The sequence below is a fragment of the Triticum urartu genome, chromosome 4 (genome assembly GCF_003073215.2).
Source record: "Triticum urartu cultivar G1812 chromosome 4, Tu2.1, whole genome shotgun sequence".
Lineage (NCBI taxonomy): Eukaryota > Viridiplantae > Streptophyta > Magnoliopsida > Poales > Poaceae > Triticum > Triticum urartu.
Genome location: NC_053025.1, coordinates 452,217,418 through 452,245,121, shown reverse-complemented (window position 1 = coordinate 452,245,121; position 27,704 = coordinate 452,217,418). Strand labels below are relative to the sequence as shown.

At 43.5% G+C, this 27,704-nt stretch overlaps 2 protein-coding genes across 2 annotated transcripts; one reads left to right on the top strand and one right to left on the bottom strand.

The window, feature by feature from the left end:
- The first annotated feature begins 13,849 nt into the window (after window positions 1-13,849).
- Window positions 13,850-16,148, top strand: LOC125552009 (protein disulfide isomerase-like 5-1). The gene is made up of 4 exons (XM_048715454.1): window positions 13,850-14,096; window positions 14,491-14,549; window positions 14,649-14,824; window positions 15,808-16,148. Exons 1-4 carry the CDS (start codon window positions 13,962-13,964, stop codon window positions 15,891-15,893), a joined length of 456 nt encoding a protein of 151 aa, XP_048571411.1. The 5' UTR covers window positions 13,850-13,961; the 3' UTR covers window positions 15,894-16,148.
- Window positions 16,149-24,753: 8,605 nt separating this feature from the next.
- On the bottom strand, window positions 24,754-27,627 carry LOC125552008 (elongation factor 1-alpha). Its single transcript, XM_048715453.1, has 3 exons — window positions 27,503-27,627; window positions 26,434-26,923; window positions 24,754-25,852 (listed from the first exon to the last, which is right to left on the bottom strand). The coding sequence occupies exons 2-3, from the start codon at window positions 26,893-26,895 to the stop codon at window positions 24,971-24,973; spliced, it is 1,344 nt and encodes a 447-aa protein (XP_048571410.1). The 5' UTR covers window positions 26,896-26,923; window positions 27,503-27,627; the 3' UTR covers window positions 24,754-24,970.
- Between the last annotated feature and the right edge of the window lie 77 nt (window positions 27,628-27,704).

The following is a 27,704-nucleotide window of genomic DNA, read 5'->3' as shown; positions in this document are numbered from 1 at the left end:
GAGCTACGGTGACAGCCGGCCCAAACTCAACCGCAACATGAGAACCATCGACGATCCTTAGCTATCAAGTATGACAACGATACCCATACGCCGCCGAGAATTAGGTACTATTATCCAACGGCCGGCGCCTACGTTCACTTTCTTAGCATAAGCACCACACCTTTGAATTTCTTCAGGACATCATTCAATTTTTTATGAGACGTGTTATTCTGCTTGCCCCTGTAGGGCCATACTTTTGGCAGTGAACATGTTACATGTGCTAAATTACATACCAGTGCACATATAGTTAACATGCTTTAGTTTTGTCCTAAGTATTACTGTACTTCCTAGATATCACTGCCTACTATTTTACTTCTTGCATGCTATATTTATGATAATGGTGTTGTTCTGATGCCACCCGTTGGTTCCATCAGACTGCTTCATGTTCTCTATGCTTAATTACACATAAGCAAACTAGCATGTGGTTCCACTGCTTTTTGTTCATTTTACCCTACATTTTCTGATGATAGCTATTACATCACTGCTCCGAGACTCTGTTCATTACTTTTTTGTGTGTTCTTGATCTTCCCAAGTTGCATGACTAATTTGATGCTTCTATTAATTATGGAGCTGCCAACCCCATCAAGAAAAATATTTGTTCTTTTGGGGCTAGCACCTCGAACAAGCATAAAAATAGAGGGAAGCAGATATATTGCCGTGTATGCACACACCCTTCTTTCATTAGTTTAGATGAACCATTGATGATCAATTTGAACCAGTGCATGCGATTAAAATTAATTTTACCTAAATAGAGGGTGCATAATAAACTACAACAACTAGATTTGCAACCACGGGATGCTGACGATATCTTCAACGAACATTGCAACAGCAGTGAGGCTTCATAGCAACATATGGTAAGCCAGTGTGTTTTAGTACATGCGAAATGTAATGCGTATGGGCTGCTTTCTTGGCTTGTGCCCTCAACCTATAATCCTACAGAATTACAAATAGTTCAGTTGTCTACTTTGTTGTATTGCTTGATTCGAATGCTTGTTTGTTACTTGTTACACTATACCTGAGTTGCCCAATATGTCAGCAGTGCATGTTGTACTATCGTAAAGAAATGCATGCCTAGTTCATTTGAGTCCTTAACTTTTCCTCTGAACTTCATCACAAGATTGTCTTCGTAGTTTATATGAGACCACATTGTTAAGTGCTTTCTCAGATTATTTAAACTGCTTAGATGCCTTGGCAACTTAAACATAGCGGTGGTACACTCCCTTTCAACTAGGGATGTCAACTGGGTCCCGTTTAATCCCGATTAAAGTCCACTAGTGGTATGATAGTTCAAAAAAGTTTTTGTTTTTTGAGGAAAATGAACTAGGGAGCTAGCAAAAACTAACTAGATGGGACTGGCGGATATCGTTTATTTGCCACTTACATCCCTAGTTTCATCTTACCATTTTAATTTCTTTTCGGCCGATGCTGCTTCGAACCATTTAAATATAGCTTGCCATGCTCGGCAATAATTCGTATGTCGTTTACCATGTAAGCTTACTGCCTGGATCATGCGATAACCATCTCTTACTTATGTCCAGCTGAAACCTTTTAGGATGTCGTTCACAATGTACAACCCCAGAATCTATTTGTGGAAGCAGTGCGCCATCCATGTTACCAGATGGTAACAGTTCAGAGGCAACACCGCCGGAGAGCAGTCTAAGCACAGATATTATAGTTCTTGAGGCTCTACTAGAGGCAGAAAGAGATGGTGTGGCTGCCATGAATGAGGTTATCTCGATCTTGAAGCTGGAAATCATGCAATTAGCTACACGCATTATGCAAGCAACCCAAGAATTGGAGGAAGTAAGAATGTTGCATTTGAAGACGGAGGAGGTCCTGCTGCTTCTGCTATCTGAAGCCCAGGGTAATCCCAGTTCTTCTTTAGATACCAGTTGAAATTGTCATTAGATTATTGTACTTGCATGTTGTGTCATGTCTCTGAATAGATTATGTTGTAAGACCCCCTATGTTGTCCATGAGTTGTAATGATCCAAAAAATTTAGGCGAGGTAATCCTCAGTACTTGTATGATTGACATAAGGTGAACTGTTTTTCGTGTGAGCATATTGTATTGGATGAAATAACTGTTTGACTCAAAGTGTATCCAACCTACTGAATTCGAAGATCATGGCATTTCTAAATCATAATCATATATAAAGGTGGAATAAATCTTTGTTGTGGTTTTTAAGAAATAAATAACAAAACATAGAATTATCTGTGGATATTCGTAATCGAATAAAAATTGGATTTGGATTTAGTTGCCAGGGCCGAGGGCAAATGTGAATGCTAATTCTCCCAAGTTTTGAACGAAGCGGCTAAACACCCATATCATTTGTGAGCTGCCCGAAGCAAGTGTTTGCGAGATGGAAATTACTGTCTACCCCTGACACTTGACATCCTTATCGACCGGATTTACACTATTGTCGATAGGGGTAGACTAGTAACTTCAATCAGACATGACATGACGGCCTCTGAGCCCATTCAGACACGGTGAGCGCCAAACGTGGGCGGCAAAACACATTTGATTCAAGATCGTCCGAAAGACATGTGTCTCTCCCTCCATTTCCCCATTCATCCACGATGGGCGGCAAAACAAACTCTCCTCGTCCGAAATCGATGTAGGCTAATATTTTAAATAGGGGCATATGTGTAACTTCCCTCAGACGTGACACAACCGCCCTACCTATCAGCCTCGTTCATACACCGTGGGCGCTAACCGTGGGTGGCAAAACACCCTCTCCTCGCTCGAAATCGTTACCGGCAAATATTTGGGAGATGCGAGATTACCGTCTTATCCCCAACCGACATGATGTCCGAAATTTTGAACGGGGGATAAGTTCGTAACTTTCCCACATTTCAGAAAAGCGCGTCCCAAAGTTTGAGATCTCCCCCTCCATTTCCCCATTCATACACCGTCGGTGCACGACAACCTCCCCACTGCGGCCAGCCTCCTCCGTCCGCCACCCATCCTCCACCTTGCTGGAGCCGCTACCCCTACCCTGTCGTCCACTACAACAGATGGATGTCTCTCATCCACGGCACCGGACCAGGATCCTTTCATCGCGTCGTCTCGCTTCATAGGCGCCGTCGTCCACCTTGTCGTTGCCGCTCCTACGACCGCCTCGTCCACGGCAACAGGATTTATCCCCCGACCTGGCCGTCCCGTCTAAAGTCTTCTTCCCCGCCGTCGATAGCCATCGCACCCGCAGCACCCTCAATGAATCAGCAGGGGCCTACACGGCGTCGTAAGAGAGGTGGTACTCTTCCATATGTGCTTAAGTTATTGATCTCACCCGGAAAATAGATCGTAAATTGTTTACTGTACTTTTCTTGTTCGTACCAAATCGTAGTGGCTAGTTGAAAGAAAACATTGGTTGCAAAGTAGCTTTGTCCAGTCTTCAGATCCGCCATGGCACGGTCACTATACTCGTAAAGCTTATGGTTTCCCCCATTTATATTCACTACCAGCACCGTAGGTGCTTCACTGCTTCCGGTCGTGCTAGCACTACTCCTCGAGACCTCAACCCATCAAGCGAAACAACATGTCACTCATAATTCCAAAGCTTACGTGTTGAAATACGAATCTGATATGATGCTCATATTACTAAAACAGAGAACGTTTAATTGGTCACCTAATGTTCCTATATTCGTTTCGAAAAGCATGTGCGCCACCCACTGGTCCAGCTAGTTCCACTTTCTTGATTTTACTCTTGATGCTTAGGGTTTCCCCTTTTATCTACTCTACTATGATCTGCGTAGGTGCTTTCTGTCGTACTAGCATTACTCCACCCTTCAAGCTAAACAACACAACATTCAAAATTCCAAAGCTTAGTTGTTCAAATATGATTGTGATATGATACTTATATTAGTTAACAGACACATTTAATTGGTTAGCTAAAGGTCCCACTTGAGTTTCCAACTACATGTCGCGACATATAGAGAAACAGCAGAATTGCATTTCTTTGTCACTTGTTGACTATACTTTCTTGTCCATACCAAATCTTAGTTGTTATTTCAAAGCAAACATCGGTTGCTAAATACCCTTTGCGCGGTTTGCAGCTTCAGATCTGTCATCCCACTGCCACGGTCAACACTATACTCATCATGCTTACGGTTTCCTCATTTTATGATGACCACGATCAGCCTACGTGGTTCGTGTCGTAATAGCACTGCTCCACCCATCGAGCTAAACAAGCTTAGTTGTACAAATTCAAATATGATATTATGCTGATATTAGTAAAACTGAGAGATGTTTAATTGGTCAGCTAAATGTTCCTACTTTACTTTCGAAATGCATGTGAGCCACATATGGAGAGACCAGAAGGAATAGTATTTCTCTGTGCGCTCTGGTTCATCATGGGAGGCCAACAGACATTGTATAGAAAGACTTGTAATATCTTCAATCTGCTTGCTCTTCTGCTCTTCTTTAAGATGATCCTCTTCTCTTGCGGTCGACTGGTCAGGTCGAGTTATTCTCCCTTAGTATATTTTGAATCTGTCAGGTCAGGTCGACTTGTTCTTCTTTACTATATGTTGAAGCTGTCATCTGCAAAGTATCATCACTTCTGGAGATCTCATATTTTCAGTAGTAGGCCACATAATATTAATGCACACACCAAATTACAGCATGCATGGCACCTCTTAGAAGAATTACAGAGATAGCACAAAGTGGTTTACAGGGAGGAAGTATTGGATTAGAATCACTTGTGCATTACAAAGATAAGCTCACTTGTTTTTATGTTTTCATGCATGTCAGGTATTGAACATTATCAAAATGAATATGAGAATGGGCGCACGAGAGGAATATTGTGGAACAATCCACTGGCTAACAAACTTGGCATGGTGGAGGATGGCCTATCTTATTCACCCATCAAGGTGCATGCTCTAACTTGGCAAGGTTGTATTGGTCGCACATATTTTGCATCTGACCTCTTGCATTACTTCTACTTTGTTACACCATCTGCTTAGTTTAAGCATCATATATGAGTATATGCCATACCTATCCATTTTCTGTACCTATTCCATGTGTCATCATACTATGTTTTTCCAGTCAAATGTTGTTCTTTCGTAATAGATGTCCAAAAGGAAGAGGGTGAGTGCAGATCCTCAAGGAGTACAAACTAGGTATTTGGAAAAGGTAGTGATACATGTTAAATTAGATAGATCAGCAGCCACAGAAAACACAGGCCCAACTATACCACACTTTACCACTACTCCAGTGGCAAAACCCCTATTAGAACTGCCGAGAGCCCAGCGTCAGGTACTGTCTATGATATCAATTCAAAATTTGAACTCCTAAATTTCTGTATGTGCCTTACCTTCTCTCTTGTATGAAAACTAATTTCACATGAATATCCTTGCTCAAAGGATCATAGGATCTCACGACAATACTGGGCTCTGCATTGCTCTTGTCAGTACCTCTTGCCCTTTGTCAGCATACTTACACTCATTGTTGTTTGATTATGTAGCATCATTGTAAATGTTCGCTTCTTTATCCTCCCTTTGCTTGAAATTATAAGATCTATATGTACTCTTAGATTAATGTTGAATTAACACAATGTTATGAAGTTTTGGATTGCTCATGTAAGTACCTGTTGTCATGTACTCCCTTTGTATCGAATTAATTGTTGATCAATTGGATGTATTTAGAACTTAATAGTGCTATATGGATCCATTTGAGCGACAAGTAATAATGGGCGGTGGCGGTATTACTGTACTTACATCGCGAGATAGTTGATTGTCTAGCATTACTCTGCATCTTATCTGCCCTGCCCTCCACTTTCTCCAAATTATCATATATACATTTACTCTTACCAAAATGTTGAATAATGCCAATGCCACTTCACACGTTGATGTCTGCATTCCTCTTGTCAGTACCTTTTGCCTTGTAACAATGTACTTGATTAATTGCTATTTGATTATGTATCATCAGTCTGCACCTGAGCTTCATTATCCTCTGTTTCTTCCAATATTATTTGATCTATATTTACTCTTTGCAAAATGTAGAATAATGGCAACGCTTATAAAGAATTTTCTTTCGGGAATTTATTGAATTGTCCTTCCATCAGCATGGAGAAGGGCTTTGTCCAGCCCGTGTTAACATGTAATGTAAGTTCATCCTTCTCAAGCCTTCAAACTTTGTTCTAGTATAGATTTGGATAGACATCATTTCCTCCGCTGCTGTTTACTTTGTTGTTTACATCTGATTGGATGTTTGCAACAACTACCAGTTTTAAATTGTAGTTCTAAAAACATGCTCCTTATGCAGAATAGATCCATTTATTTGCTTATATAATTGTGAAACCTGTTACGTGTCTCCTTATTTCTCTTTGAGAGTCGTATCTCTTATGCCAGGCAGAACTTTAGGGAAGATAGTGAGCCAAACCATCTTGAGGACAGCGATATGACCCAAGGTCCTATCTTGATGAAGACGGTGAGTTGAAGCTACTCACCAGCAAGTGTGAGACAACCTCCGTGCAGTCGCTGCCTCAATCAGTTCGACTTCTTCAGTCTCAACTTAAAGCAGAAAGGCTTGCTTCAGCTCAGCTCGGACTTGAAGTCAAAGATATATTGAAGATGTCAGGGGACTGTCGTGTGCATTATGGTGCCATACAACTAGGGATGAAGCATCTATCATTGACACAACTGAGGTCTCATCAGCTTGTTCGGTTGCTTGCGGGGCCCGACCTTGCTAGGCCTAGTGCCTTCTGAAGTGCTCTCAGTTTTGTATATTCTTTTGTCGGCGCGTTTATATGCACTGGTGGCGACCTTTGATGCCCAGTGTATATAATCCGCGGTCATGTTGCGCTTTATTATCACCGGTAGCGAACTTTGATTCCCAGTGGATGTAATATATCGTAATTTCTTTATTGTATAGTCTAGGTTTATTCTTTGGTCGGTATGCTATAATTTAGGCCGGAAGGTTCAGTGGATCTCGGTGTTGTCGGTCTTCAGGTCGGCCCGTTATTCATATGGGCCAAAACGTGGGCCTATAATCATCTTGGGCCATTAGCAGGTCTAAACCTATAGTAGTTTCCCGCCTTTAACAAGCCGAGTAAAGTTCTGGCCAGCTGGGCCAGAGAATACCATGGGCTTTTAATAGGCTAAAACCTGGATTGGGCTAGCATTGAGCCAAAAAAATCACGGGCTAATACAGGCCAAAACTGCCTAAGGCCCATGTTGGGCCCAAATAGGACGAGCAGTTAACAAGCCAAAATATATCTCGGGCCTGTTTGGCCCAATAAAATTATGTGCTTTAAGCAGGCCGGTATCCACGCGGGCCATAGGCCCAAAAGTGTCACGGGCCATTATCAGATGGGCTGTAAGCAGGCCGGATTCAACGCGGGTTGTAATTAGGCCCAACTATTACACGGGCCATTAACAGGCCGATAGACCAGTTGGGCTGAAATTTATCCACGAAGACTACGGGCCATTAAGAGACCTAAAGTTACTTCAGACAAGAAATAGCCCAGTTTCTGCATGGGCCGTTAAATGGCCTAAAGTTAAACCGGGACGACAACGTCCCAGATACTCCACGGGCCGCTAACAGGCCGAAACTATTATCGGGCCGAACTGGTAAATGGGCATTTAACAGGCTGAAATACAAACATGTCTTAGAATGGGCCCAAAGGTACAGTGGCCTATTAACGGGCCTGATCTGATATGGGCCGTAATTTGGCGCAAAACTCGGCAGGCTTTGAACGGGCCTGATCTGATATGGGCCTCAATTTGACCCAAAACATGATAGGCTGTTAACGGGCCAGCCCACTAGTGTCTGAAAAAACATGGTAGGCCTTTAGCTGGGCCAACCTTTTCATCAGAATGGGCCTCTATTGGGCCCAACATGTTCATGAGGTTTAGGTGTTCTAATATAGCTTTTGTTAACTACAGTTGAAACTTTAGCATGTTCCTTAATCCTAACAGGGAAAGGTGGTTTGTCAATATAAGCAGAAGGAACAACTGGATCAACATTATAAAGTATAGTCTGTTCTTTAACTGGTACTGGTTCTTTAATTTCTTCTTTCATAGGTGGGTGATATTTAAACCACTTCTCCTTAGGGAGTTCAACATGAGTAGCAAATGATTCACAAAAGTAGGCTACTATCTCAGATTCAAGTCCATATTTAGTGCTAAACTTTTGAAAAGCATCGGTATCCATAAAAGATTTAACACAATCATACTTAAGTTTGATACCTGACTCTTTACCTTTGTCGAGTTCCCAATCTTCAGAGTTGCGTTTAATTCTTTCCAAAAGATCCCATCGGAATTCAATAGTCTTCTTCATAAATGAACCAAGACAAGAAGTATCAAGCATGGTTTGATCATTACGAGAAAGCCGAGCATAAATTTTTTGGATAATAATTTCCCTTGAGAGCTCATCGTTGGGGCATGAATATAACATTGACTTAAGCCTCCCCCAAGCTAGAGCGATACTTTCTCCTTCACGAGGCCAAAATTTATATATATATATATAATTCCGATCACGATGAACTAGATGCATAGGATAATTTTTTTGGTGGAACTCCAATTTCAAACGATTCCAATTCCATGATCCAATATCATCACATAGCCTATACCATGCCAATGCTTTTCCCTTCAAAGATAAAGGGAGAACCTTTTTCATCACTTCATCCCTGAGTAAACCTGCAAGCTTAAACAATCCACAAATTTGTTCCACATATATTAAGTGCATATCAGGATGTTCGGTTCCATCTCCTGCATAAGGATTAGCTAGCAGTTGTTCTATCATGCCCGAAGGAATTTCATATTCAATATTTTCAATAGGTGCAGTAGGTTCAGGGGTAGCTAATTTTGGTTTCGGGCGAGGTGAAGATACCCCGAACAAACTCCTTAAAGGATTGTTTCCCATAGTAACAAGTGACAATAAATTTTAGCACACTATATAAATGTTTCCTTACCAAAGGCGCTTCACTCCCCGGCAACGGCACCAGAAAATAGCCTTGATGACCCACAAGTATAGGGGATCAATTGTAGCTCTTTTCGATAAGTAAGAGTGTCGAACCCAACGAGGAGCAGAAGGAAATGACAAGTAGTTTCCGGTAAGGTATTGTCTGCAAGTGCTGAAATTGTAAGTAGCAGAGTAGTTTGATAGCAAGATAGTTTGTAACGAGCAAGTAACAATAATAGTAACAAAAGTGCAGCAAGGTAGCCCAATCCTTTTGAGGCAAAGGACAGGCCAAAACGGTCTCTTATGATAAGCAAAGCGTTCTTGGGGGTACACGGAAATTTCATCTAGTCACTTTCATCATGTTGGTTTGATTTGTGTTCGCTACTTTGATAATTTGATATATGCGTGGACCGGTGCTTAGGTGTTGTTCTTACGTGAACAAACCTCCTACTTATGATTAACCCTCCCGCAAGCATCCGCAACTAAGAGAAAAGTATTAAGAATAAATTCTAACCATAGCATTAAACTTTTGGATCCAATCGGTCCCTTACGAAATAGCGCATAAACTGGGGTTTAAGCTTCTGTCACTCTCGCAACCCACCATCTAATTGCTACTCCACAATGCATTCCCTTATTCCCAAATATGGTGAAGTGTCATGTAGTCGACGTTCACATGAAACCACTAAGGGAATAACAACATACATACTATCAAAATATCAAACACATATCAAGTTCACATGATTACTTGCAACATGATTTCTCCCGTGACCTCAAGAACAAAAGTAACTACTAACAAATGATAAACATGTTCATGATCAGAGGAGTATTAAATAGCATAATGGATCTGAACATATAATCTTCCACCAAATAAACCATATAGTAATCAACTACAAGATGTAATCAACACTACTAGTCACCCATAAGTACCAATCTATAGTTTCGGTAACAAGATTGAACACAGGAGATGAACTAGGGTTTGAGAGGAGATGGTGTTGTTGAAGATGTTGATGGAGATTGCCCTCCCCAAGATGCGAGAGTTGTTGGTGATGATGATGACGATGATTTCCCCCTCCGGGAGGGAAGTTCCCCCGGCGGAATCACTCCGCCGGAGGGCAAAAGTGCTCCTGCCTAAGTTCCACCTTGAGGCGGCGGCGCGTCGTCCCGAAAGTCCTTCTCTTATTTTTTTTCTAGGTCAAAATGACTTATATAGCAGAAGGTGGGCACCGGAGGTGGGCCGAGGAGGCCACAACCCACCAGGGCGCGCCTGGGGGGCCTAGCGTGCCCAGGTGGGTTGTGGCCACCTGGTGGCCCCCCTCTGGTGTTTATTGGCTCTAGTATTTCTCAAATAATCCATAAAAAAATCTCTGTAAAGTTTTAGCTCATTTGGAGTTGTGCAGAATAGGTGGCCTGACGTAGCTTTTCCAGGTCCAGGTTTCCAGCTGCCGGAATTCTCCCTCTTGGTGTGTTCCTTGCAAATTATGAGAGAAAAGGCATTAGAATTACTCCAAAAAGCATTATTATGGATAAAAACATTATAAATAACAGTAAGAAAACATGATGCAAAATAGACGTATCAGGCGGAGATGTTGTCACGATACACCACAGTGGCCTTGTTAATAGGACAAGAGCGCTCGAAGAGAAGCTGCCAAAGCCAAGAGCATTCAGCAACGATGTTAGCCACTATGCGATACTCAACCTGAGCACTAGGCCGAGGAATTGTGGGCTGCTGCTTGGATGACCAGGAGATAAGTGATGGTCCAAGGTAGACACAGTAACCGAAGGTGGAATGCCATGTGTCCGGGCAGCCAGCCCAGTCTACATCAGAGTATGCCACGATGTCCATAGCCGTTGAAGCATGGAGCGAGAGGCCAAGATCCATAGTGCCGCAAATGTAACGGAGAATCTGTTTCACCACGGTCCAATGAGCATCACGAGGTGAATGGATATGAAGGCACACCTGCTGCACCGCGTACTGCAACTCCGGGCGAGTGAGTGTCAAGTATTGCAAAGCACCAACAATCGAGCGGTAGAAGGAGGCATCCAGGGCCGGCAAACCATCGGTGGCGGAGAGGTTGGCCTTCGTGTCGACGGGGGTGGTTGCGGGTTTGTAATTAAGCATCCCAGTGCGGTCAAGCAACTCTGGTGAAGAAAGAAGTCGTTCACCCGCCGTACCACCTCAATGCTGAGGAAGTAGTGTAGCAGGCCTAAGTCCTTGATGGCGAACTCAGCGCGAAGTCGATCAGTGAGCCGTCGAAGAAGATCAGTAGTGCACGACGTCAAGATGATGTCATCGACATAGAGGAGGACATAGGCAGTCTCATGGCCCTGTTGATAGACAAACATTAAGGCAGAGGAGCGAGTGGAGCGAAAGACGAGCTAATAAAGAAACACGGTGATGCGCTGGTACCAGGCGCGCAGTGCCTGCTTGGGCCCATATAACGAGCGAGAAAGCAGGCACGCATGATCCAGATATGTGTCATCGACAAAACTAGCGGGCTACTGGCAATACAATTGTTCATCGAGATGACCATGGAGAAAGGCGTAGGAGACATCCATCTGGTCCACCGGCCACGCCTGAGACACCGCGAGGTGCAGGTGGTACGAATCGTGCCCGGTTTGACAACCGGGGTAAAGGTGTCCGTGAAGTTGACGCCGGATCACTAGCAAAAGCCTCGCACCACACAACGCGCTTTGTAGCGCTCGAATGTACCATCAGGGCAAAGTTTGTGCTTGAGCACCCACTTGCCAGAGATGACATTGGCACCGCGTGGACGGGGAACAAGCTGCCACGTCCGGTTGCGCTGTAGGGCGTCGAACTCCTCCAGCATGGCCGCATGCCACTACGGATCCCGGAGAGCCGCCCGAGCGGAGGTGGGCAACGGTGAGGCTGCGGAGGTGGAGGCCGCACACACGTACTCATCGATGGAGTAGCGGGAGCTCGGACGGCACACACCCGCATGAGACGAGTAACGGGACGCGTGGGTAGTGGATGCGACCCGCTCGCAACCGTGGTGGCCGAGCTTGGCCAGTGAGGCGGTCGAGGAGGCCAACGAGGCAGCCGCGGAAGTCAGTGAGGCAGCCGCAACAGCTGAGGAGACCGGCATCGAAGCGGTCGGTGAGGCCGGCGTGGAGGCAGTCGGAGAAGCAATCGACGTCGAGGCGGCTAGAGTAGCCAATGCCAAGGCGGTGGGAGAAGCATCTAGCGTGGCCGACGTCGAGGCAACCGGAGAAGCAGCCGGCATGCCGCGGTCGGAGTACTAGCCGGCGTGGCTAGCGTCGAGGCGTGACCGACCGAAGAAGCAGTTGGAGTGGCCGGTGTCAAGGGGACCGGCGAAGTGGCTAGAGTAGCCGGTGAAGCAGCCACGACATGCGGGCCACGACGGCATGGGGCGTCAGGGCCAGCCTGGGAACGGCCAGTGGCGAGGCGAGGTGCCACCGAAGGTGACGGCGGCGCCACAGTGCTCTTGCTTGGTGAGTAGCCGAGAAAATGTTGGCAGGGACTACGGTGCGAGCTTATGTGGAGTGGTGGTTGCGATGCTAGCGTAGCACAAACAACCGAAGATCATCATAATATGGCGGCGAGCCGAAGAGAAGCTGGTGTGGTGTATAGGTCCATCGAACACGGCAAGGCTCGATATTAATGAGAAGGGTTGTTGTGGCGAGTGCATCGGGCCAAAAGCGAGGTGGAGCATGAGCATGAAACAGGAGAGTGCGTACACAACCATTAAGGGTGCGGAGCATACATTCGGCGCGACTGTTTTGTGACGAGGTGTAAGGACACGTGAGCCGAAAGATGATGCCATGGGATGCAAGAAGAGTGTGGATGCTAAGGTCGTCAAACTCCTTTCCATTGTCAGTTTGCAAAGCATGAACGGACCTCCCGAACTGTGTAGACACGTAAGAAAAAATATGGTGAGTGTAGATGGAACATCAGATTTTTGACGGAGAGGAAAGGTCCACACAAAATAGGAATAATCATCCAATATCACAAGATAATAAAGATAACTGGAATTACTTGGAATAGGTGAGGTCCATACATCAGTATGAATTGACTGAAACGGAAAATATGCAACTGTGGAAAACGAACTAAATAGAAGACGAACATGCTTGCTGAGACGACATGCATGACAAGTATGGTTGTCTGTTTTATCACAAAAAGAAAGAAAATCCTTGCATGATTGTGCGAAGTGCGGCGGAGCCCGGATGACCAAGGCGTGTGTGCCAAAGGTCAACCTCGGCAGAGAGGGCCACCGGTCCAGTAGTGGAAGATGATGATGGCTGGACGGAGTAGAGATTGGCAGGACTATCACATCGGTGCAGAATCATCGAGTACATGCATCCTTAACAGAGAAACCAACTCCATCAAATTTCACAGTTACATGATTGTCATGAGTAAAGGAATAGAGAGAGACTAGATTTTTGATAAGGTTAGGTGAAACAATAATATTATGTAGAGATAAAGGTGTAGAGTTTGAAGGAAACGGAATGGAACCGACATTTTCTTTTTCATTTGGTGGCTGCTCAGGAAGTGCCAGAGGCAGGTGAAAGATATTGGTGCCAAACTCAGGGGATTCTTCAGTTTTTATTGTAAATTATTTTCTTTTACGGGTGTTTATTTGTGCAAAAGCTAGCTAGTCATTAACGTGATTTGTAATGTGATCTTTATGGTATAAATTTTTTAGGAACATATTTATGATATGACAACAGTAGACGCTTTTTTCTCCGAGCAAATAAAGCCGATGAATAATGTGAACGCCGAGGCAGGCGAGCACTGTGGCTGACGGCCTCTGGCAAAGCAAGAAGGCGACGACAGTGGCCCACGTCCGGTCGGAGGCCCAGGTTCCACATGCTTTTTTTTTATAGGTCAGAGCTATGCTTAAACCCGTGTCATCGTCTATCCTAGCCCGACCCGGCCCGGCCCGGCCCAGGGAAATACTACATCGACCCACCCCGGCTTGCGTATCCGCCTTCTCCTTGTCTCCCCGTCGTCGCCGTGGCCGTCCTCCGATCGAGCCATGGATCCGGCTCTTCGGCGCCGCTCCCGCCTCCCTATCCACCTCCTGCTGGTGGCCGTCACGTTACTCGCCGCCCTGGCCGCGCGATCCGGCGCCGAGGTCATCACCCTCACCGAAGAGACCTTCTCCGACAAGGTACCGACCGCTTTCCCCTTCTCGTGTCTCCCGCTTCTTCCACCTCCCCCTCGAGATGTAATAGTAGTAGTACTCTAGGGCACGCCGCGGACCCAAGAACAGCTGATTTTTCAACATATCACTTGGCTACGCTGGGATGCAGTGTAGCAGGCGGTGTGTTTATAGTTACTGACATGTAGCCGTTTCCCAGATTTGCTACTGATTCCAGCATGATTTCCTAATAATAAACCGATAGATCATTATTCTTGGTGTATTAATTTTTCCAATCACGGAAGGTTCGGTGTTTAGATGCGGCGCGCCATCTGTACTCCTGTTTTGGTTCTTGAGTTACTTCCCTGCAATGCTTGTGCACTGCCGTTGCTTAAGCCAGTTTGGATTTTTCTCTTGTTTCTAGATAAAGGAGAAGGACACAGTGTGGTTTGTGCAATTCTGCGTCCCTTGGTGTAAGCACTGGTAAGCTCTACATGCCGTAGCGGTGACATGGATGTATCAACTACAATGCGAGTTTTGACCGCTTGCTGCTAAACAAGGATGCCTTCTACATTTACACAGCAAGAGCCTAGGAACTCTTTGGGAGGACCTCGGGAAGGTTATTGAAGGTACGGATGAAATTGAGATCGGAAAAGTTGATTGCGGTGCAAGCAAACCAGTCTGCTCAAAGGTGGACATTCATTCATACCCAACATTCAAGGTGTTCTATGATGGCGAAGAAGTTGCAAAATATAAAGGTAATCCCTCTCACATCTTACTTCTGTTTGACAAGGACAACATAAACTAGATACCACTACCATGAAAACCATGTTGGAATCTATTGCATCTGGTTCAATACTCTTGGAATGGCGATACATTTTAGAAACCAAAACCACATTGTTGACTTGTATTGTGAGAGTAGGGCATGACTCTTAAAAGATTAAAACCTCTGAACTTGAACCAAAAGGTTGGAAAAGATTACATTTTAGGCGCGATTTTTGTATATAGCAGGATCCGCTAATGCGGAAAATTTAGAATTTCTTCTTTGGACCAGCCATGACTTGGATGTTACTGATATACTCCTCCATTCACAAATATAAGATGTTCTAACTTTTGTCTGAGTCGGATGTATATAGACACGTTTTAGTGTGTTTGTTACACTCATTTCAGTCTGTATGTGGTCCATATTGAAATATCCAAAACATCTTATATTTGTAATCGGAGGGAGTATCAGCTAGTTCTTAACAGCAGAGGTGACGATATTTCATAACTAAATAAACAACATGAGGGAGGAAAACTTTGTGTACAACTTTGTTCACATATCATTTTATTTTATTTTTTGCTTTTATTGATCATGAATGCATGCTTTTTCAACATTTTATTAGATGGATATGTTATCATGTTGCTCCACCTGTTGGATTTGTTGTGGTACTTTGTTCATGAAAATGCTATTCTATAGCGAGTCTCCACTTTCAACCATCAATTCATAATCCTGGACCGTATCATGTCCCTGAAGTTGATTTAATGTAACACTTACAATTTTCTTGTACTGTCATTCGGCATCACCGCTCAAAAGATCATATGCAGTATGGCAATACACTTTTTGCTGCATTTTCTTTGTACACGCAGTTTGTTGCCTTCTGCTGTGCTTCTATTTTCCCATTATGTATGATTCTTTGTTTTGAAAATATTCGTCTAGTAAGTGCTCAATGCCTAATCCAACTACTCAATGGCATTGCAGGGCCTAGGGACGTGGAGTCTCTCAAGACCTTTGTGTTGAACGAAGCTGAGAAAGCAGGAGAGGTGAGGCCTGAAGATGAGCTATAGGTGTTCGTAGCAGGCACATGCCAATAGACGATGATACTCCGGTCAAGCAACTTTGGAATGCTCTCGACCTGTTTAAATTTTTCGACCAAGTTGGCTTGTACTGCCGCCTCCTGGCGCTTGTGGCTAACTTAGAATGGTACTACGTCAGATGCAAGAAGAAAACTTTTTTGTAACTTTTAACCTTTTCAACTCAGTTAGATGAACCTGCTCGGTGCAGACAATTTTCGAAAAGCTATTCTGCGGGCTTGGGCTTAACTTCGATGTATACAAGATACACCATGTCTATTCAGTGACCTAAAGACAAAGACTAGAAATTTCACCGGACTAAGCAAAACAGAAAAAAATGTTTAACCCGAATTGCTAAACTCGACATAACACTTTCGAACGGTCTTATACAGTATTCCCTCAGTAAAGAAATATAAGAGTGTATAGATCACTTGAACTCCCTCCATTTAGTCTTTGGAGAGATTTCATTATGGACCACATTTGAAGCAAAATGAATGAATCTACACTCTAAAATACATCTATATACATCCATATGTGGGCCATAATGGAATCTCTACATAGTAATCTAAAAGCTCTTATATTTCTTTAGATTAAAATGCTTACTATTTATTTTATTTTTTTCCCGAATATTACAGAGGGAGTACTATACATCAGCTTTGTTAGGAATAGAATTAGAGCACTTGATTATTTACTAATTATCAAGTCCTAATTAAGGAACCGACTTAGGAACCGACTATGTATTCTCTAACTGCTAGAAGCAGTTGTACTTCCTTTCTCATGTTAGCAACTGCTTAGTGCAGTTACTGTTATGTCTCACGCATTAGCAACCGCTGCTTGCGGTTAGAAATATTCTCACAAATTTGTAACCGCTCCCTGTATATATAGTGCCCAATCAATGAGAATCATTTACTTCTGGAAAAAACACTTTTTCACTTTATACGTTATCAGTACTCGCTCTGCCGAGAGCGACAGAGAGCCATCACAGGAAAGGTAAGAATGGCAGGGAGGGACCTGCCGTCGATTGCTTTCGCCATTGCACGCTTCCTCCAGAGAGAGAACCGTCGCTGTCCACGCACCCATCGCCACCGTGCTGCAAGTCACCGTCGTCGTCAGGGACTTGGCGCAAGGAGTGGCCCTCGCCGCCGCTTTTTCGCCTGGAACCACCGCCAGAACCGCCGCCGTGGGTACGCACGCCAAGGCAACCGCCCGCTCCGTGGGCGAGCACCAACGGTGCACCAGGCTGGACCCTCGGCTCCGACCACCGCTGCAAACCATGCTGGGCCTTCGGCTCCGGCTCCGGCCGTCGCCGACGACTACATCGTACCAACGACTCCGCCGCCATCTGTCTTCACCATCCCTCCGATGGATTGGCTCCTTGGAGGTCCATCGGCGCCATTCCTCGGAGAAGAAGAGATGTTCCCTTGCGAACTCGCGCCACCACCTCTGCCCCCGTACGGGTTCGAATCGTGCCCAGCGCGTACGGGCGCACCACCGCGGAAGCCGTCTCCGACGCCATCAGACGAACTGTCGGAGCACTTCATCCCTCCTGGATACGGCCCCGTCCCGGATCTCCCATCCCCGACGCCGGCGGCAGCGGGAACCGGCGGCTACCCTTCCATCCCCGACTTGAACATCAAGATCAAGGTTGAAGAAGAGGAGATAGAGGACCAGGGCTCGTCGTCGACGCCACCACGTTCATCACCGGCGACACCACCTCCTCCTCCGGCACCGCCTCTTCCTTCGACGCCTCCGCCGAAAGCCCGCCGGATCCTGCGCCAATTCGCCGCGGCCATGGCGCAGAACCACGCAGCCCTTCATGGCGCGTGGTTGCCGGATGCCCTTGGCCTCACCGGCGCCCCTGGGGCGAGCAGCAGCGGAGCAGGCCATGCTGCGAAGCGGGGCCCAACTCGCTTCCATTGAAGACGGCGAGACGGGGCAGGGAGAGCTGACGAGCAGCGGTGCTGAGTCTAGGTATGAACAGAGAAGGGGAATTGGAAGTGGCGGAGACGTAGGGAAACTAGCGATCCTGCTCTCCTTATCCTCTCTCTGTCGGTGCATGGGCCAGGCCAACTCTCCCCGCTCCTCACCTAATCAGGCCTACAGGCCAATAACTCCAATAAACGGCTGCTGGTGCTGTGGCGTTTTCAACAGAGAATAGCCATAGTATTTGTATATTGCATAGCAGCCGGTTCTGTTTATTTGAGAGTGCTATTTTATTGTACTAAGAACCTTTATTTATTATATTCAGTCTGTACTGTATTGTAAGTTTGGATATCTAGACCATGTATTATCTAAATAAAGTCTCAGACTACGTGTACATATTCTACATGATTGCTTCAGCATTTCCTTTTAGAATATGTAGTTCATAAGTACAACAATTTTTATTTACAAATTCATATTTCGGGATCACAGGGTAGATGAGGCATCTACTGCACTTTGCAGATTATCCTCATTGCTGAAAGATCTACGTTTCGCCTCTTTTGTTCTGGCGAAATGACTATCTTCGAGTGCTCTCCCAAATATGCAAATTGATGTGATTACCTCGAATATTATACTTGCAAAACACAAGGTAACTGTGTGATCTACTGCATCAAATTGCAGACTATCCACTCTTACTGTGAGGTCTACATCTAGTCATTTGACAGATGACTACCTTCAAAGTGTTTTTATAAAATTTAGTATGGCACAAGGTAATGGATATATGAATATCTACTGGTCAAAACCAGATTATGTTCTCCATTGCTGCGAGATCTACACCACAACGGTGACTATCTTCAAAGTGTCATTTACATAAAATGAGGTCTACACATATAAGTATAAAGCATCAGCTATACTTCAGAACTTTGTTCTTTTGAAGCATTTGTTGTTACTTAAATTTTACTCTCGTAGTAAAACTAATTTATGCATGATCACAACATGCAGGAAAATGGCTGGCGTCATGAATAGAGAATTTCATGAACTTGAGCTAGATGGTAGTAATTATTTATCATGGGCTATGGATACCAAGATAGCATTAGAATGTCGTAAACTTGGTTCCACAATTATCACACCTGTTGAAGGCGCTGCGGAAATACCGCAAGCAGTCAAATATGGAGCATTAAGTTTTATAAGGCATCACCTCCATCCTGATTTAAAAACAGAATATTTAATGGAGGAGGATCCACTTGCTTTATGGAACTCTCTCAAGGAGAGATATGACCAACAAAGAGCAGTTATGCTACCAGAAGCCCAAAGAGAATGGTCCCTCATAAGGTTCCAAGATTTCAAATCCGTGGCAGCATACAACTCTGCAGTTCACAAGGTTAATTCTAAACTAAGATTTTGCAACCAAGCAATTTCAGAAGAAGATCTCATTGAGAAGACCTTGTGCACTTTCCACCCCTCAATGAGAGTACTACAACAGCAGTACCGTCAACAAAAATACAAAAAGTATTCTGAGCTCATATACACTTTACTTCAGGCTGAGAAACATGATGAACTTCTCATGAAGAATCATCAGACACGCCCAACGGGCTCCATGCCACTCCCTGAAGCACATGCTAACACTCAGTCTACTAAAAAGTATGGGGGGAATAAAAAGAATTTCAAGAAATTCAATGGAAAGTGGAAAAGGAACAGCAAGCAGAAAACATTTGGTCAATCTAAAGGTAAAGGTCATTTTAAGAAAGATGACCGAAACACCAAATCCGGGATTTGTCAAAGGTGTGGGTGTACTAACCATCGTACTAGCAAATGCCGAACTCCTAAGCATCTAGCGGATTTATATCTCAAATCCACTGGGAAAGGCAAACAAGTTCATGGAAAAGCAGAAGCTCACTTCAACGCTTTACAACAAGAAGAGAACCTTGAAGCTAGCACTTCTCAAAGCGCTCCTAAGGAAACAAGGAAGAAGGATGAAGATCTTCTTGATGTCGACAACATGATGGTGGAATACACCCAAGACGCATACGGAGATCTCATATAATCTCCACATCACTCATTTGATGTTATCAGCTATTTTATTGTAATAATGGAAGTTATAATTTGTATAACTCTAAGTAGAATAAAGTCCTATGGACCAATCATCTTATGTAATTCAGACATAATGTCATATTTATATGTGTAACTGTAATATGAATACTTTGTATGTATTTATATGTGAGTAATGAATAAAAATTCATCCTAAAATATTCTCTTACTCTATATAGATTTTACGGGAAGATAATCCAATGGAAGAAGAACTATGTTTGGTGGACAATTATACCACTAACACAATATTAAGGGAAATAAAATATTTCCAAACTCTAACTAAGAGACAAGGGAATATTATGACCATTGCCGGTCGCGATGCATCAATTATTGGTTCAGGACAAGCCACACTCGTTCTGCCTATGGGTACTACCATTGTAATTGAGGATGCACTCTTGTATCCTGAATCTACTCGCACCCTTCTAAGTTTTAAAGACATTCGATCAAATAATTTCCATATGGAAACTATCTCTGAAAATAATACTGAATATTTGCTTTTAACAAAGAGCAATGGGTCTGAGAAACAAATTCTTGAGAAATTCCCCTCACTTGCATCTGGATTATATTACAGTTATATAAAACCCGTACCACATGTTGCGTACAAAATAATTTTTCAAGACCTTGATAAATTCAAGACTTGGCATGATCGCCTAGGTCATCCTGGCATAGGGATGATAAGAAAAATTATTGACAATTCTATTGGCCACAGCCTTCCAACTAAAAGATTCCCCAAATCATCAGATTTTGTGTGCACCGCATGTGCAAGTGGGAAATTAATTATAAAACCATCTTATCTTAAAGTAAAAAATGAGTCATTAAATTTCCTTGAACGCATTCAAGGAGATATATGTGGTCCAATTCAACCACTATCAGGACCCTTTAGGTATTTCATGGTACTCATAGATGCATTTACTAGATGGTCACACGTATGTCTATTATCCACACGTAATCATGACTTTGCCAAGTTAATTGCTCAGATTATCAAATTAAGAGCAAACCATCCCGAAAATAAGATAAAAACAATTCGAATGGATAATGCTGCTGAATTTTCTTCACGCGCATTTAATGACTATTGCATGGCTATGGGCATTAATTTAGAACATTCCGTGCCTTATGTTCATACTCAAAATGGATTGGATGAATCTCTCATCAAAAGAGTAAAATTAATTGCTCGACCATTATTACAGAATTGTAATTTGCCAACATATTGTTGGGCACATGCGGTATTACACGCCGCAGATCTGATACAAATCAGACCAACTGCATACCACACAACCTCCCCGCTGCAACTAGTTCGTGGCACTCAGCCAAGTATTTTCCATCTGCGAAAATTCGGTTGCGCGGTATACGTACCGATATCACCACCCCAGCGTACAACCATGGGCCCCCACAGAAAACTTGGGATCTATGTGGGTTATAATTCTCCGTCAATTATAAAATATCTTGAACCTCTTACAGTGGACCTGTTTACTGCTCGATACGCTGATTCTATTTTTGATGAGGACCATTTCCCGGCATTAGGGGGAGAATCAAACCACAAAGAATGTCAGAAAATAGATTGGAATGTAACAGGCATCCAGTCCTTAGATCCATGTACTAAAGAATCTGAAACTGAAGTTCAGAGGATTATAGATTTGCAACACATTGCAAATAATCTGCCAGATGCATTTACTGACCATAAAGGTGTCACTAAATCACATATTCCCGCTGTTAATGCACCAGAACGAGTGGAGGTACCAAGTAAAACCACTCAAACCCCAAATGAGAGTAAGAGGAGAAATCTGGTTAGCCGGAATATAGCTTCTCAGAAGCCTCCGCGGAAACAGAGGAAATCAAATCCTCTACCAGTAAATGCAATTCAACCTCAAGTTGAAGGACACCAATCAGATGATCAACATCTAGAACCCAGCATAAATGCGCATACAAATATAGTAGCTGGGACATCGGAACACCATGACTCTATTGTTGTGGGAAATCACATAGAGTCTGAAGATATAAAAGAAATTTCCATAAACTATATAGAAATAGGAGAATCATACAACAGAGAGACTACAATTGTCGACATATATTTTGCCTCTGAAATTGCTGAAACCCTTCAACTGGATCCAGAACCAAAGACCGTCAGGGATTGCCTCAAGCGTCCTGATTGGCCTAAATGGAAGGAAGCAATTGAGGCAGAACTGCGCTCGATCAACAAAAGAGAGGTATTTTCCTCAGTAATAACTACTCCTCAGAATGTCTTCCCGGTGGGAGCAAAATGGGTTTTTGTTCGAAAAAGGAATGAAAACAACGAGGTGGTGAGATACAAAGCGAGGCTTGTAGCACAAGGGTTCACGCAGAGACCTGGTATCGATTATGATGATACATACTCTCCTGTCATGAGTGGAATAACGTTTCGATATTTAATATCTTTGGCAGTACAAATGAATTTATCTATGCAGTTAATGGACGTAGTGACAGCATACTTGTATGGGTCACTCAAATCGGACATATATATGAAAGTTCCTGAAGGACTTAAAATGCCGAATCCAAAAGCAAATCGCAACGCATATTGTGTAAAATTACGAAAGTCACTCTATGGCTTGAAACAGTCGAGTAGAATGTGGTATAACCGACTGAGTGAGTTTCTTATTCAGAAAGGATACTCAAATAATGATGATTGCCCTTGTGTATTTATAAAGAAATCCTCAAATGAATTTTGCATCATCTTAGTGTACGTTGATGATCTCAATATCATTGGGAGTACACATGATATAAAAGAAGCACGCAATCATTTAATGACGGAATTTGAGATGAAAGATTTGGGAAAGACCAAATTTTGCTTAGGCATACAGCTTGAGCATCTTCCCTCGGGAATTTTAGTATACCAACCTACTTATACTCAAAAGGTTTTGGAAAAATTCAATATGGATAAATTATATCCAACCAAAACACCCATGATTGTCAGATCCCTTGATATGAATAAAGATCCTTTTAGACCTCGGGATGATGACAAAGAGATATTAGGACCTGAGTTCCCGTATCTCAGTGCTATTGGTGCGCTAATGTACCTTGCAAATTGCACCAGGCCTGATATTGCATTTGCGGTAAATTTACTAGCTAGACATAGCGCTGCTCCAACAAAACGTCATTGGACAGGAGTAAATAATATCTTTAGATATTTACATGGCACAAAAGATCTTGGCTTATTCTATCAGGAAAACCAAGATATGACTATGGTAGGATATACTGACGCTGGCTATTTATCTGATCCTCACAATGCTAGGTCACAGACAGGTTTCGTATTCTTATATGGTGGAACTGCTTTTTCATGGAAGTCACAAAAACAGACTCTCGTAGCAACTTCCACTAATCATTCTGAAATAATTGCATTATTTGAAGCATCAAAGGAATGTGTATGGCTTCGCAGGATGATTAACCACATTCAAACTTCGTGTGGTATTGGTTCATTAGGATCATCAACTATTATTTATGAAGATAATGCAGCTTGCATTGCTCAAATGCAAATAGGTTATATTAAAAGTAATATCACAAAACATATTTCTCCTAAGTTGTTCTTTCCACATTCATTACAGAAAGATGGAGAAATTGATATTTTGCAAACCAAATCATGTAACAATTTAGCAGATTTCTTCATAAAGTCTTTACCAAATTCAACATTCCAGAAATGTATTGATGGGATTGGTATGAGACGTTTTCGAGATTTGCAAATTTCAGGGGGAGAAAAACTCCTAGAATTATAACCCTTTAGTTATCATCAGATAATAATTATTGTACTCTTTTCTTTGATGAGTTTTTGCATCAGTTTTCTCATAAAAGGTTTTTAATGAGGCAATATAAATTATACCATATCGTTTTCTCTTTATATTTTTTCCACAGGGTTTTAAAGGAGTTTTCAATGATGTATCTATTACTCCTTATATTTTTCCCATAGGGTTTTTGGGGGAGGTTCTTAAATTGCAGAAATGATTCTCAAGCAGGATGACGATTATATAAGAAGCACTAGATGATGAAATATACAAGAAGCACTGGATGATGGATTCTTCTAGAAGATGCGTGATCCAAGGAGGAGTGTTAGGAATAGAATTAGAGCACTTGATTATTTACTAATTATCAAGTCCTAATTAAGGAACCGACTATGTATTCTCTAACTGCTAGAAGTAGTTGTACTTCCTCTCTCATGTTAGCAACTGCTTAGTGCAATTACTGTTATGTCTCACACATTAGCAACCGCTGCTTGCGGTTAGAAATACTCTCACAAATTTGTAACCGTTCCCTGTATATATAGTGCCCAATCAATGAGAATCATTTACTTCTGGAAAAATCACTTTTTCACTTCACAAGCTTCACAAAACTTTGGCACCAAGGTGAGGATGTACCGCCGGCTGGCTGGTTCCGGCTTGGTGCTGCGCTACTCCGCTCCATATTTCCTACTCTCTAACTGAATCACATCGCACATGGAGCCCCCCAGCCCTAACAACGATAATCTTTTTCTAATTGAACTAACAAAAACGTCATTGCACTCTATTTCCCTCCGTTGTGCAACGGTGTAGGCTAATTATTTTGCACCCTTTATTTGCCCATTAGTTCTGATTTGATTGTAAGCACTTTAACCGGCTCATTATGCACTACATGGCTAGATCTTTTAACAAATCAAAGCCTACGATTTTTGCCAAAATTTTCCTAGTTACTATCCAAGTCCCTATTGGCCAAACATATTTTGGAAGTCCTAGATGGGGATCAATGCAAACAGATGTGAGAATGCCAACAACCTGCTATTATCATGACAAAAAACCACCAAAGGCGACAAAAAACCACCAAAGGCTTCAAAGAGAAACATCAGCTATGACTAAAAGTAGCAGCCTAACATTCCAAAGCAGAGGATAAAAATGAGTAGTCTCAGAAGCTTCCATGTTTTGTCAAAAGCCGAAATTAACACGACAGTACTCAAATGACACATCAACAGGGCGCATATCACACGGCGCTAACAGCAGCAAAACTTAATAGGCACTAAACTACTAGAGATCTCAAAAAGCAGACATAGACGGATTCAGGTAAACGCCTCATTTCTTCTTGATGGCAGCCTTGGTCACCTTGGCGCCAGTTGGGTCCTTCTTCTCCACACCCTTGATGACACCAACAGCCACAGTTTGCCTCATGTCACGGACAGCAAAACGACCAAGAGGAGGGTAAGTGGCAAAGGTCTCCACAACCATGGGCTTGGTGGGAATCATCTTCACTATGCCAGCATCACCGTTCTTGAGGAACTTGGGCGCGGCCTCTATCTCCTTACCAGATCGCCTGTCAATCTTGGTCACCAGCTCAGCAAACTTGACAGCAATGTGTGAGGTGTGGCAGTCCAGCACTGGGGCGTAGCCGTTGCCAATCTGACCAGGGTGGTTCATGATAATGACCTGGGAGGTGAAGTTGGCTGCCTCCTTGGCAGGGTCATCCTTGGAGTTGGATGCAACAAAACCACGCTTCAGATCCTTCACGGCAACATTCTTGACGTTGAAGCCCACGTTGTCACCAGGAAGCGCCTCCAGGAGAGACTCGTGGTGCATCTCAACAGACTTGACCTCAGTTGTCAGACCAGTGGGACCAAAGGTAACAACCATACCAGGCTTGATGACACCAGTCTCAACACGGCCAACAGGCACAGTTCCAATGCCACCAATCTTGTAAACGTCCTGGAGGGGAAGACGGAGGGGCTTGTCTGAGGGCCTCTTGGGCTCGTTGATCTGGTCAAGCGCCTCAAGCAGGGTTGGGCCCTTGTACCAGTCAAGGTTGGTGGACCTCTCAATCATGTTGTCACCCTCGAACCCAGAGATGGGGACGAAGGGAACCTTTTCAGGGTTGTAGCCGACCTTCTTCAGGTAGGAAGAGACCTCCTTAACAATTTCTTCGTAACGTGCCTTTGAGTACTTGGGAGTGGTGGCGTCCATCTAAAAAATAACAGTAGAAGGACACCTTTAGTTAAATGATACTCAGATCTAAGATGAAACTGTAAGATATTGCAAACAGATAACAAAAGACTTGATTATACTGTTATAACTAGCATAAACAAGCAGAACAAAACACTAGCACAGCAGTACCTATCAGAGTGAGAATTAAACATTAGAGCAGCAGAACAATCAACTAGTTACAGGAAAAACTGCAGGTATGGCAGTACAGGACAACAGACAAATATTAATACATTGTGCATAGTTCTCATCTAGATGATGAACCAAGTGACATCCAACTCCACACCATTTAATATTATTATTACATGAAGATTCATACAGGTTAAAGCTGGTATATCCAAATGTACTACAAATCAAACATACAATTAGACTACTACAATCAAAATATGTGTGCAGCAATATGAAATCAAGCAATTGATTGAGAGCATGTTTACTGTTAGTTAAAATCAAGCACTTGGATCATATAGCAACCTCAAACAAGTCTACCACACAAGTAGCAGCATCTATACAAAGTAATATGGTTATATGGCCTTTCAGGAATGAAGATTTTTTGCAAGTTATACCTTGTTGCAGCAGCAGATCATCTGCTTCACTCCAAGAGTGAAAGCAAGGAGAGCATGCTCACGTGTCTGGCCATCCTTGGAGATACCAGCCTCAAATCCACCAGTGGTGGAGTCAATGATGAGAACAGCACAGTCAGCCTGGGAGGTACCGGTGATCATGTTCTTGATGAAGTCACGGTGACCAGGGGCATCAATGACGGTGCAGTAGTACTTGGTGGTCTCGAACTTCCAGAGAGCAATATCGATGGTGATACCTCTCTCACGCTCGGCCTTGAGCTTGTCAAGCACCCAGGCGTACTTGAAAGACCGCTTGTTCATTTCAGCGGCTTCCTTCTCGAACCTCTCGATGACACGCTTGTCAATGCCTCCAAGCTTGTAGATCAGGTGGCCAGTGGTCGTCGACTTACCAGAGTCGACGTGGCCAATGACCACGATGTTGATGTGAGTCTTCTCCTTACCCATGGCTGGCGGGTAGACGTAAACTACCCAACTGCGACACAGATAAAAATTTATTAAAACCAACAGACGCGGAGAATCATCATGTGAACAAGTGACATAAACTGATAGATCAAATATCTTGCTGCCGGTGACGGTTAACAGTAAAAAGATGGTCTAATAAGATGCTATGACAGTTCCAGCATATCATCCAGAAGCGATAACTAGATCTCGGCAACACCACCAGTGAACGACAAAAAAAATATGATGGAACGACATATAAATATTCCACAAGACTGTAATCTGTGCATTCTACGAACTAAAAGTATACGTCCATGGACCGATAAATATACAAACAAAGAGCAGAGATGATTCGGTATTACGAGCTTGCAATTGCGCAAACAAATTAGGAACATGACCCTAGCAAACTACGGATCAAGGCAACAGTATTAGCAGAAAGCCCTTCAAAGTAAAAAACGAAAGAACGATCCGCTCGAAAGGCTCCTAATACTCCAGCGGCTCGCGCGCTACAGGCAACTAAACAGAAACTGAGACATGCGCGTAGATCTAGAGCTTCTCGACAGCCATGGAGAACGCTTCAGAAAAGAGAAGGGGACTGGATCGGGAAACTGACCCCGAAGAAGAAGAACGAACGGAGGGGAGGCGGCGGCGGGAGGGGACTGAGGAGGGGGGTGGGAGAGCGGAATGCCTCTCCACTTTATATTGGCAGCGGGGGTGCTAGGGTTCCTTCCTGGCCGTCTGATCCACGTCTGATGGCTGTCGTTGCGGGAAATCTTGGCCGTTCGGTGCTGATCGTACGAACGATATGTTTTAGG

What these genes read in the sequence shown, in the direction of transcription:
- LOC125552009 (XM_048715454.1), top strand. Translation starts at nt 13,962, where the DNA reads ATGGATCCGGCTCTTCGGCGCCGCTCCCGCCTCCCTATCCACCTCCTG. An exon ending in GTCCCTTGGTGTAAGCACTG is followed by an intron (nt 14,550 to 14,648) that starts GTAAGCTCTACA and finishes ACATTTACACAG; the next exon opens with CAAGAGCCTAGGAACTCTTT. An exon ending in AGAAGTTGCAAAATATAAAG is followed by an intron (nt 14,825 to 15,807) that starts GTAATCCCTCTC and finishes ATGGCATTGCAG; the next exon opens with GGCCTAGGGACGTGGAGTCT.
- LOC125552008 (XM_048715453.1), bottom strand. Translation starts at nt 26,895, where the DNA reads ATGGGTAAGGAGAAGACTCACATCAACATCGTGGTCATTGGCCACGTC. An exon ending in TGATCTGCTGCTGCAACAAG is followed by an intron (nt 25,853 to 26,433) that starts GTATAACTTGCA and finishes GTTATTTTTTAG; the next exon opens with ATGGACGCCACCACTCCCAA.